The sequence below is a fragment of the Xiphophorus hellerii genome, chromosome 18, assembly GCF_003331165.1.
Source record: "Xiphophorus hellerii strain 12219 chromosome 18, Xiphophorus_hellerii-4.1, whole genome shotgun sequence".
Lineage (NCBI taxonomy): Eukaryota > Metazoa > Chordata > Actinopteri > Cyprinodontiformes > Poeciliidae > Xiphophorus > Xiphophorus hellerii.
In genome coordinates this window covers 30,950,627-30,963,352 of record NC_045689.1, presented here as the reverse complement: position 1 = coordinate 30,963,352, position 12,726 = coordinate 30,950,627, and the positions used below count along the sequence as shown (strand labels likewise).

Below are 12,726 nucleotides of genomic sequence, written 5' to 3'. Positions count from 1 at the left end.
CACTAAACTGCACACAGTAATTGTATTTAATTGTATTTTGGAATTTACTGATATTTATTGACGCTCTCGTGGAACAAACAGCGGAGAAAATAGCAAAACTCTCAGTTTTGTTTTTTTACTTACTATGAATAACTGAAATTTATTGTGACAACAATGAATCAAAAGTCTTAGCATGATAAATGATAAACCATACAATGAATGCCCATCTCTACAAGCAGTTATTTAGCAAATTTTCCCCCACTGAAAACATTTAAAGGTTTGATTTTCTTAAGTTTGACAGTGTGAGGTACTGGTACTATAGTATTATAAATGTGTATTTTAAAGCTTGCAATCCATCTGTATCAGCTTGCCAATAAATCTGGAGTGTGGCAAAGTAAAACTTCTTCTCCATTTTGTCTCCTCTGAACAGAATCATCGGCAGTGATTGTCACAAAGAGCTATGATGAGAACGAGCTCCCAGGTCCTCCGTCTAAGCCCCAGGTCACCGACGTTACCAAGAACAGCGTGTCGTTGTCGTGGCAGCCCGGGATGACCGGAGCCTCTCCTGTCTCTTCCTTTGTCATCGAAGCTTTTAGGTTTGTTTACTGTTTCAGGTTCGTTTACTTCCTGTTTACTGTCCAGTGCTGAGGTTGATTCTGGCTCTTTAATTTTTCCTAAAGTTTTGACCTAATGCTGATTTTAATTTCTTCTGATTTCTCTTTCATAACAGTAGCATAAAAACTGTTTTCAGTGAAGGTTGAGGTTTCATAGTGGAGCGTACCAATGACCTACATTTCTCATGACACATTCTTTCATTTCCTACTATCTGAATAGATACTAGCAAGTTTAATAAGCTAGCTGGGTGCCTAGCCACATTTCTTCACCACTTTGTGCCACCACACAACTGTTAGTCCTGCACAAAATGACAGTCTGGTTGATTAACATTCTTGCGCCTTGCAACTCTCAACCTCATCAGCTTGGTGTTTCCTACGATGTTAACACCGCTTCCAGTTTACTGTGCAACACTGAGTAAGCATATGCAGTCGTAAAAATGTACTTTTGTCCAGCGAACATCTGGTTTGAGCCAACGCTGAGTCTGCTTGGAGCATGTGGGGAGTTTCAGTCTTTCTTGGGTTTAGCGTCGCATTTACAGATCTAGAGTATTATAAGGAAACTGGACGGAAAACCGTGTGAACTCATCTTTTCTTTTCTCTTACAGTCAGTCTGTGAGCAACAGCTGGCAAACCGTGGCGGACCATGTCAAGACCACCCAGTTCACCGTCAAAGGTCTCCGTCCCAACACCATCTACCTGTTCATGGTCCGAGCCGTCAACGGCCAAGGCTTAAGTGATCCAAGCCCAATGTCTGAACCTGTTAGAACACAAGGTATTCCCAATTAGCATAAAATAATCAGTGTTTATTGATTGAATACTAGTCACTTTTTTAATGGATTTTTTTCTCTTATTTTTATGAATATAACTTCTATTTCATTACACGCTGCGGCTCCTTTCTCTTTCTGAAAAGCGATCCTTGTCATCCTCTCTCAGCAACTTTAGCTAGCAGCGCCGAAGCATTGCAGAATGTTCCAGAGGTCAAATTCTTCAGCTGAGCTCAGCTCATTAAGGCTACACTTAAGCAATTATGTAAAATAAGCATGTCTACTTTTGGAAGGCCTAACAGCATTATCTCCTTCCACGCTTTGATAATCTTTATAGCGGTGGAAAATGACCATCTCCAAAGCCAGAGAGGATTTGATTACATCCTGAGCAGACCGCAGTCTTCGGTGTGTAGAAAAAGTTTCCATTTAGAAGAAAAAAAGAAAAACTGGAAAAGATAATAAAAGCATTCTTTATCCACACTCTAAAATAAAAGCAAACAAAAAAAAGTAAATCTGATTTTCAGCAAATCGCCTGATATTTTTGAGGCGATACATGACGCCTTGTCTTCTCTGAACTCTTCCTGTCCGGGTGGATGGAGGTTCAGGACTGTGTCGCGCTGTGTGAAGCTTTTCTTTTTTTCATTTTAAAATACAATTTTCTCCTGTGGGAGTTTTCCTCTGTGTGTCGGTAAATAACTCAAACCGTGGGTCACTTTTTTTCTTTTTTCTTTTTTTTTTTTACCATTCTCATGATCTCATATAATAACGTTTTTATTTCTTTTAACATAAAACACATGTGGGGAAGGAAACGAGCTGGAAAAGTTTGTCATAGTGTCCATTAATCTTCCATCTAATGCGTCCAAGGGTCACAAATTCTGAGTTCATTCGCCACTCAGTCAGACCAGAGAACGTGCAGAAAAGTCCCAGATAAACATTTTAAACCCGTTTTTTTTTTCCGTAGTGATAGAAAGATGCTTCATTTTTCTCCCTTTTCTTCTCTCATTTTTTTATTTTAAATTTTTTTTTTTTCTAGATATAAGCCCTCCAGCCCAGGGAGTGGACCACAGGCATGTGCAGAAAGAGCTCGGAGAGGTCATAGTTCGCCTGCATAATCCCGTTGTCCTGAGTCCCACCACCATTCAGGTCACATGGACAGTAAGTGACTGATGACTAAGTCTGCTTAGTTGCTGTTTTGCTTTTCTGACCTGCATCATGTTTAAATGTTTAAAAATCAGAGATGCCATATGTGAAAAAAAAGAGATTACTGTGAAAGGCCTCAAAAAAATCCACCTGTTATTTACGTAGATATTTTATGACTTTGAACAATTGTAAAACTCAAAATTTTTAAGTATATCTTTTAGTGGAAAAATATGTTTAAAACACTAAAACTAGTTTTTTTGTTTTGTTTTTTTTCTTCCATTAACTTTTGCTGTGTCAGATTTTAAATTGTCAGTGTGTGTTTCCAGCCACCTGTTTTGGGAATAGAATTACTAATTTCTTAATTCAAATAAACATTTTCAGGTTTTATGCTGTTCATACTGTGCGGCACAAATAAAAACACAAACCCAGCGGAGCCTCATCAGGCTTGTAGAATCGGTTGGGACTCCCTCAAGGTTTATTTTTTAAATATTTAAGACTACAAAGTTCTTCCATCCATTTCACATGTGCTCTTGTCTTCCCTCTTTTGAGAGAAACGGGCCTGTCTGACATTATATTTTTACCTATATCACTTTGAGCAACTCAAAAGTATAAATTTCCAAAATTGCTTCAGTTTTTCTTTAAAGGGACAACCTTTCTCTTCTGTTTACTTAATGTACTGAGATGAAATGTTGGTTTTCTCATTTTTTTTCTCTCAGATATTGTGGTTCTGGAGTAAAAGTCGGATTTATTCTGAAGCTTTCCTCGCTACTTTAAAATGTGTGCCGACGGCTTCCTTATCTGCCTTTTATTGTTTCTCCATCTTTGGTTCTGCAGACGTCCGTCATAAAGCCGAGATTGTTGACATTAAAGATCCATCTTTGAAGCTTCTCCTGCAGGCGACCGTTTGTTTTATGTCGAGGGGATTTTTATTTTTTTTAGTCAGCCCATTCCCTCCCAAATACAGCTTTTGAAATATTGTAATTGGCGACTTTAAAGTAACCAAACATCAAATGGCTGCAGAAATGGTTTCTTTAACCACAGAGAGCATCAAAGGAAATGTCAGAGACACCTGGATGTTCATCAGTCCTCCATCTTCCCTCCCTAAAACAAAGCCTGCCCTGATAGATTAAAGTATCGCTAATGGTTGCGAAATCTGGTTTTGCTGCAGAGGTAATGCATTTATCTTCCTATATGCAAGGTCTGTCTGTGCTGTGTGGATTTAAGGAAATGAAAAAGATAAAAGAAGCATCTCCTTCCTGGATGGGAGCTGTTTTTCTATTTTAATTGCTTGGTAATGAGGACGAAAATGCCGCTCGGCTTCTTAGAGGCTGAGGTGTTCATTTGTTTATGTTGAGCACGGCGCCATAAATCACTCAGTTGCAGGTATTTACCTCACATCACTTAGCAGATGGGGTGGCGGTTAGCATTTTTAAACGAACATGAGCATTTTTCCCGCTGACATGTTTATTGACCCCTGCAGTAAGTCTTTCTCTCCCCCCAAGCCCCCTGCTTCCCTCCTCCAGAACTAGCTGCTAATTTAATGCTGAACCCTTTCGCTTTATGATTGTAACGTGAGGCTAACACCAAACCGTGGCGGCCTAAATCAATCAGGAGTCTTTTTTTTCAGTAAGCAGAGAAAGCCGCTTTTTGTATCTCCAAGTCATCCCATTAATAAGAGTCCAACACCAACAAGGTTGTGGGTGGGGGTGGAGGGGTGGAGATCCATTGTGCTGATTTACTCAGTCTGTGCTGGTGAAAAACAGCTGCTTAATATCCCACTTGAAAGCAGCGCTCACTTCCTCTACTGTTAACAAGCCATTACAGTGAGTTATGCGGTCGCTCCTCCTCTGCATAAATTCAGCTTTTTTTTTTTCTGTTTAACTAAGTGGCCCAACTTTTAAAGCGAAGACCTCTTTGTGAGGTTTTTTCATCACAGAGCTCTCCTCTTAGTTTGTTTTTTTTTAAAGGGGAAATGTCTGCTGAAGACACCTCTGCTGTGCGTTCCGATGGGAACGTGCATTTGTAGCCGCATGGCGTTCTTATAGTTGTGAGATGTGCTTTAAGGTATCACCGGGTTTTATTTATTGTACGTACGGGAGACACTTTGCGTCCTTTAAGGTGGAGCTGTTAGTGTGAGCTAATGTCAGGGTGGCTTTAATTGAGCAGAGTGTTGCATGGCTGGTGATAAAAGCCCCATTAAATAAGTAACAGCTCCTAAAGTGGCATGCATGCAGCCTTGTAAAGCACGCTGCAGGAAAACACCACTTAGTCACCTCCACGTGCTTTCTTCCCAACCATAATCTTGGCTTTATTGCTTCCCCAGGTGGACCGTCAGTCCCAGTTCATCCAGGGTTACCGGGTTCTGTACAGGCAGACGTCCGGACTTCCTTCGCCAGGGGCGTGGCAGACCCAGGACGTGAAGGTGCCCTCGGAGCGCAGCGTCGTCCTGTCGTCACTGAAGAAGGGCATCGTTTACGAGATCAAGGTCCGGCCGTACTTCAACGAGTTTCAAGGCATAGACAGCGAATCGAAGACAGCGCGGACCACCGAGGAGGGTGAGACTCAAACAAATTGAGTTTATGGAGATTAGTCTCTTGGCTAGTTGTGTGTGTTCTTCAGTTTTTTTTTTATCATCATTTCAATGTATTTCTTTAAAGGTTTTCATAAAAAAATACAGTACCTAGCAAACCTTTTTTTTTCATTCTGGAAGCATACCTACAAACCTTCAATTTTGGCCTAATAGTCGTTCCTTCCACCTTTACCATGACGTAAACTGCATAAGAATGGCTTTGTGCAGCTTGTGTTGTCTTGTCGACATTGAACTGTTCATCTTCACCCCGACCACACACTGCCTTTACTTGCTTCATCTTTTTTATATTGTTGACTCACGGTTGGCAGTGCTGCTGCCAAACTTCCCATAATCCATTGCCCAGTATCCACACACCTACACTGTGATTGGAAACTTCACACACCTCCTGCTACAAGGATGAGCTGTCACCCAGAGCTTAATTTATAGAGACTCTGACAAGGCCGTAGCGCAGCGTGGTAAAAATCACTCACGAAGACGCAAGAGGGCCTTTGTTTGGATGAATTTACTATTTTGACCTTTGCAGGGAGGAAAATTGCATTCATCAATACCAGGGCAGCCTTTGGGTTTAATGACTTGAGTTAGCTTGTATGGTGAAGGTTTATATAACACGTCTTCTCAAAACCACAAAAAGAAAGATAGAAGCGCTTCAGTGTGGAGGCGAAGCCTATCTTAACCCAGCATATACAGGCCTGCGTGTGTTGGGAGACAGTTCACATCCTGCTGTGTTGACAGGCTCATTTATTTCCCTTTTCTCAAGGGGGCCGTATCTCCTGTGGCCAGCATGTGTATGCACTGCTTACACTGACTGGCCACAGGAGTGGAACTGCCACCACATCCCAGCTGTCCCCAACACACACCCCCACATGCCAGCACACCTATCTCCCATAGACCTCAGAGGCTACATGTCCCAGCTATTATGTGTGCTGATGGTATCCCCTCCCTTGTCCTCTCCTCATATTCTGGTCTTCCAGAATTCCAGCCGTTTTCCATTTCTGTCATAATGCTGCTTCTGTTTCTTTTCATAACTAACACACTGTCAGACACTTTGCTCTGGGCTATTCAGGCTGCATTGGATGACTAATGGGGGCCAGAAAAAAATGGAGTTCAAGAGGTGATTAAAACTTAGGTTGTCCATTAGTGAACACAATTAGAAAATTCCCTGAGAAGGTTAGGGCAACTGAAACTATTCCCCTTAACCATTGTACCTCATTCTCCATATAAATATTTACACTGTCTTAAAAAAATTTGATAGCATTTACAGTTCTTATACATTTGTACCACAGACTTCTGTGTTTTATGCAGATTTTGTGTCAGAGGTAGGCTAACGGGAGGAGCTCTGTGGAAATAGGTGGAGCTTTGTGAGAGGAAGTGTTTAGGCCCCCTCTGAATGGTTGATATGGGAGATTCAAGGATTCCTCAAACATGCAAGGAAGAATCAAAGTAACTAGCAATGACAGAATAACATTATGACATGTTATAAAGATCAAAATTTTACTTGGTGAGTTAAAGATGTAATGAAAAAAAGAATTGGCAACAAATTTAGTTGAGACATCGCTTAAAAGACTTAAAGATGTAAAAGCAGTTAAAGTGGAATTCCAAAGAAGTGGACTCTACTTGACCTTTGAAGGTAACTGAATTTATTAAAGATTATTAAGGTAAAAGAAACTAAATAAAAATGCACATCACACTTTTTTCATTAAAAAAGAAGACCTTAGAAGTTGAAGCTACAAAATCCCAGTTAAATCATTTTAGGTTTGTGGTTGTAATCTGAAAAAATGTGAAATGTTCAACAAATGCCTTTGCAATGGTCTGTGTACCTAGGCTGATAAATTGATTCTGGCTCCCCTCTCATTACACCTGAAAGTCTACCTGAGGTGGAGTATACTTTAGGCAACAACAGTGCTTATAGAGGAAGAAAGGAAAATCATTTGTCGTCACCTAAATGTTCATTTGTCGGCTAATTTTCCACGTTGCTCTCTAGGGAGATCCCACACAGCCCACGCCTTGTCATTAACCATTGGCTACTTTTTAGTAATGATCGGCTCTGTTTGTCTTCCTCCCATCATTCAGCACAGCATGGTGAGCACATGTGAGACAGGGGGTCACATTCCTGCCTGCCATACATCAGTCCACTAATGGCCCTATTAGCACAGCCTCCAAGGCCTCTAATGAAAAATGTGTATTGTTTAGCACAAATATGCATGATAATCAGCTGCTAAATCATTCATAACATTAACTTTGAACGACATTGGCTCTGATGGCTTCCGCGGACAAGCCGGGCATTTCATCACCTGAACGCAACGCAGTGCCGCGCACGGCGCCGGGCGCGTTCGCTCGATCAGATGCTCACTCGGTAGATTGTTTCTAATCTGGCCAAGGTGTTGAGTTCATCATTGGAACCATTCATCTTCCACCGTGCCAGGGCCTCCTGGCTCTCTCGGGGCCCGTGTGGCCAATTGCGCTGAGGGATGAGCACAGATTTACGGGGTGACACGTGCCATTTTGGATAGAGGTGAGGTGAGGGAGAGGCAGCACCAGGAGTAATTGACCTGTCAGTATTCCTCCGTGCCGATCCCCTCCTCCTCCCAACCTGCCAGCCACTGCGGAAATGAGAAAACATTATTTTTAAGGCGTTATTTCCAGTTGGGCCAACTGTTATTTATTTTTTTTCCGTCTCATGCCTTGTGGGGTCAGAAGATTGTTGCCGTCAGAATAACAATGGAGGTTTATGAAAGCCCGGGCTGCTCTTGTTTCCATCCTCTCCACCTGTCTGCCTGCGGACGGAGCCGATGCATTCCCGGGTACCTCCCTCCGTCCCTACCTACTGGCTTTAGTTTCATCTGCCCGATCGATGAGAGTCTGTCGATGTGTTTACTAAGACATTGTTTCCCACCTATTAAATGACTTTTTTTTTTGCTTTTTCATATTTCTTTGGCGTCTGCTCTTCATCCCAATAAGCCCGTTGACCCTTGTGCCAAACCGGTCAACGACAGAGTCTTAGCTTGACTGAGAAGTCTTGCCTGACTCTGCCAAGCCATCATCGCACGAATCAATACCAGTATCCTCTGTGCAAATCCACTAGAGCAGAGCAGCGGCTGATATATGAAATCACAGTGAAATGTTAAAGACAGCCAATAGCCATGTCAGATCTGACCTGATCTTATCCTTACAAACCCTCAGTCAACTGTGTCTTCCCTACAAAATGCTATTCTTTTTCAAAGACATGTACACTGGTGTTGTCATTGTTTTTTTCCGCTTTTCTCTTATGGTTCAATTTCAGGCACTCTTATGGAAGAATAGAATACCTATCAAAAATACTAAAAACACAAAATTTAATATATTTAATGTTTTAGCAAATTGGTCCAACTGGCTGGGGAGAAGGAAATCTGGGTAGGCTGCTGTGCTGCAAACTGGCTCTAGATGAAACGGGAGATGGATGGATGGCAAATATTTGACTTTGGAAGTCACTTAATTAGAGGATGTTTATATAGATTTGTTAGAGAACATTAGTGAACAAACCAAACAGGAAAACTCGGAAGACCAAAGAACACAGAAGACAGGTCAAGGATGAAGAAATGTTGGATTATATTACATCATAAGCGCTAAGGTTGCAATGGGTAACTTTTATATAATATGAGACAGACAGTCTGTGAAAAAAAATGAGGTCCTCTGCCTATGGTTCTACTGCTATCTGCAGAAATTCATCGCTCAGTTAGAAACATCCAATCACAGCTAAGAAGGAGGAGGGGCTTAGCACTTGCTCTCTGCTACACTGCAGCTCTTTCCTGACGTGAATGCTCAGGATAGTTAGTATGACGGCCAATGAATGGTTTTCCTGTGACGGTAAGTTGTTCGTAAACCATCAGCACATATAGTAGCACGTACACAAGAATGATTTACAGCAGTAAGGCCCTCCTTCTGGTTCTGATTGGTTATTTCTGATCAGAAACTGAGTATTTCTGCAGACTGCTATAGGAGAACAGAGAGAAGGCAGAGGAGCTTGATTTTTTTCAAAGATTATCTGTCTCATACAGTCAGAACTTAGTGACAGTTTTTAGAAGTATGGAAAAAAACATATTGTTTATAAAAGTTACACACTACACCTTTAAGCTTCTCGTTGAGTAAAACAGATTGGTGTTAACAGCATTGTGTTAGCCTGTTATGTAAAGTTCCAGTAAGTAGATTAAAGCTTGTGTGTGTGATGTCTGTAAACATTAGCGAGTCTCTGTATATTCCCCATTTCTCATTGCTGACTATTGAGAAACCGTATCAGAGCTGGCCATGCTGCATCTGACCGTCGCTCCTCCTTCTCTTTCAGCTCCCAGCGCCCCCCCTCAGCAGGTAACCGTCCTGACGGTGGGAAACCAGAACAGCACTTCCATCAGCATCTCCTGGGACCCCCCTCCACCCGACCACCAGAACGGCATCATCCAGGAGTACAAGGTCCTTTTCAGGAAGCGACCACCATCCATTCCCACCGCACCCCTACACGACTAAATTAAAATCAACTTCTTTCTTTTTTTTTTTTTGCCTTCTCAGATCTGGTGTCTGGGGAACGAGACGCGTTTCCACGTGAACAAGACGGTGGACGCAGCCATCCGCTCCGTGGTGGTGGGCGGGCTGCAGGTGGGCCTGGTGTATCACGTGGAGGTTGCCGCCAGCACCAGTGCAGGAGTGGGAGTGAAGAGTGAACCTCAGTCTATAATCATCGGTGAGATAAATTGATAGAAATCCGTCGCGGCCTTTCGGCGTCCACTTTTTGAGAGAAAGTGATGCTGGAGGGAGCGGGGGGAAAGCAACCAAACAGATGATATTGTTGAAACGGTGTTATTTGGAAATGCGCTCTGACTGTTTGTGATTTATGTGGAGCTCTGGCAGATTTTCTCTGATTTGACCCATAACTGATGACTTGGCCTGCAGCGTGTTCTTATTTCCCCAGTGTCACTCACATAATCCATCTCTGAGAGCAGAACACTGAGCTTGCACTCATAATATAGTTTTTTTTTTGTTTTTTTTTCCTTGTCTTCAGAGCGGCCTGCGCTCAGACGGCTTTGACGGAACAATGTGGATCAGCGTCTTTTCAGCGCGTCGCAGCATTTGTGAATAATCCACGTGTTTGTTACCTTAAGAAGTTAGCGGTGTTACAGTGAGGTGCTTTGTGATTCCGGTTGTACCTTGCTCCTAGAAATATTTGTCAAGCCGGCTAGCGGGAGCTGACGTGGGATTGGGGATCAATAGAGACCGTGGCGCTCTGCTCTCATTTCATGCGGTGTGTTGCAGTGGCGGTGGAGTGAATTAGAGGCTGAACAAAGCAAACAGCCTGATCACCTGGGGCTTTGCTGTGAGCTGCTAGACTTTGTCTTTTCCAGTCTGATCATTGTGTTTCACCTCACATCCTTTTTTGCTCTTTATCCAGTTTTGACGGTCAGTATCCTCCTCTAAAACTCAACAAAACCTTAGACGAAGCACAGCAATACCAGAATATCTTGGAAAACTTACGCAATCTTCTATTCAACTCAGACGCCTTTATTTATCGCAGAGGGACAATTTCAGTGCACATGAACAGTACGAATATACTCAAAAAGCCTCTTTAAATGTCTGCCTCTCCAGAAACAAATCTCAAAATATTCTCTTATGTCTGGGTCTGTATCTGGAATAGCAGAAGCATATGTCCATGTCACTGGATTGAAGACTATAATATTATAATGAACTGTAATATGGTATGAAACGTGTTGCAAAAGTAGTTTTTACTTTTGAGCTTGAGTCGTCAATACGTTGAATTTGCTTAGGTTGACAGGAAATGTTGGTTTTCTGCCTGTATTTCTGTAGTTCTGTTTGTTCATATCTGCACATTTAAAGCTTGGGGTATGGACACTTTCTAAAAGAAAAATGTTTCTGACATATTTGTTAAAACTGTCATCGTATTGTGACAGTATGGTGTGAAACAGATAATCTATAAAAAAAAATCCAGCTCAATTGCCTTACCATGAATGCTAGGCTAGCTAGCATGGCCACTGATGATGGTGGATAAATGGCTTTCCTGTAATGGTAAGCTGTTTCTCCACCATTAGCACATTGAGCAGCGCATACATGAGTATGCTTAACAACGATAAGACCCTCCTCCTGGCTCTGATTGGTTGTTTCTGACTGGGAGCGGTGCATGTCTTCAGACTGCAATAGTAGTTCAGGGAGGAGGAGGAGCATGAGTTGTTCCACAAATAACCTGTCTCATATTGCACTGTAACAACATGGGGACAGTTTTAACAAATATGTATAAAAAAAAAACATTTTTACATTTCTCCAGCTCTTCTAAAAATGATCAAGACCTGCTTATTTTTAGCTCTGGTTCCAAACAATCCTTTGTGTATTTCTTACTGTGAACAAACAATATTTCAAAGTCACGAAGTGCTTCATAGACGACTGACGTTTCCCGCGGGAGATTTAAAGCATACGTAGATTTTTTTTCTCCCCTGCTTCCCTTCACAGCTTGGCTCTGCTGCGTATTAATCTCGTCTGCTTTGCTTGCGTGCCCTTAGGGAAAGAGTTCCGGGACGTGATCATACACGGAAACCGGAACAACAGCATCACGGAGCAGATAACGGATGTGGTGAAGCAGCCTGCCTTCATCGCCGGCATCGGAGGCGCCTGCTGGGTCATCCTCATGGGCTTCAGCATCTGGCTCTACTGGAGGAGAAAGAAGAGAAAGGGTCTGAGCAACTATGCAGGTCAGCAACGGCTAGCTGCTCAGGTGCCTGAGCAAAAATGATGAAAAAAAGTCCTCCACTTCTCTCTCTCTCTCTGTACTAATTTTTTATTGGTTTTTTTTTTCTTCCTCTCCTTTCAAAGTGAGAATGTTTTATCATTAGATCATTATCCATCAATATCATAGCCGCTGCTAGCGATATCATCAAGATGGATGCTCTGTTCCGGCTCCGCGGGGAGACACATGTTAGCTCAGATCGTTTCCGGCAGGCTGCTGGGGTTTTTTTGTTTTTTGACAATTCCACACACAGAGTTATTAGCCCAGGGTGGTGGAGTCGAGGTGCCACAACGGAGCGGTTGGAGCCGCAGCTATAGTCCGGCTCTACGCCCACACACTGACCCTTACATGTTCATGGTCGATATCCCCAAGCCAGTCCGCTTCCTCTGCCAAGTGCAGCGGCTTTCATTACAGAGGTGGAAATGGAAATGCACTCTCTCTGGGGTTTTTTTCTCTCCCTATTAATAATCAGATATTCAAGAAAAGCACATTTAAGGGAATATATTTGCTCATTTTTCCGGGGAAAAGTGTGAACTTCGGCAGTGATGTTTGCTGTTTCATCTTCATGTGCTACATTTTGTGTTTTGTTTTCTGTTTTATTTGTGGGACCTGCTCAGCGGCCCCTGAGCCGGCTGCTTCTCTGGCTGCAGCGGTGCATCTCAGCTCCACTCCCCCCTACACACACACACACACACACACACACGCCCCCACATGCCAATACACGCAAACACATCCCCCCCTCTCAAAGCACTGCTTTGCTCTTCAAGCTTTTTTAACACACAACTTTTTCTGTCTTCTTGTTTTGCAGTTCAGTCCTTCACCTTCACCCCTGCAGGTACTGTTCATTTGTCCCATCACCTCGCCCTCCTCCTCACCCTA

At 42.7% G+C, this 12,726-nt stretch overlaps 1 protein-coding gene across 11 annotated transcripts in view; it reads left to right on the top strand.

Annotated features, from left to right (window-relative positions):
• robo2 (roundabout, axon guidance receptor, homolog 2 (Drosophila)) overlaps positions 1-12,726 on the top strand; it is a 377,925-nt gene that overhangs the window by 316,211 nt on the left and 48,988 nt on the right. For 6 of the 11 annotated variants that reach the window (XM_032590724.1, XM_032590721.1, XM_032590729.1 and 3 more), the window contains 7 exons: positions 410-575; positions 1,199-1,365; positions 2,391-2,512; positions 4,821-5,052; positions 9,406-9,530; positions 9,627-9,798; positions 11,624-11,812. In XM_032590724.1, the coding sequence (XP_032446615.1) occupies positions 410-575; positions 1,199-1,365; positions 2,391-2,512; positions 4,821-5,052; positions 9,406-9,530; positions 9,627-9,798; positions 11,624-11,812 (1,173 nt within the window). Of the gene's footprint in view, positions 1-409; positions 576-1,198; positions 1,366-2,390; positions 2,513-4,820; positions 5,053-9,405; positions 9,531-9,626; positions 9,799-11,623; positions 11,813-12,655; positions 12,683-12,726 lie in introns of all 11 variants that reach the window. The other 5 variants (XM_032590720.1, XM_032590723.1, XM_032590719.1 and 2 more) reach the window with 1 other exon arrangement.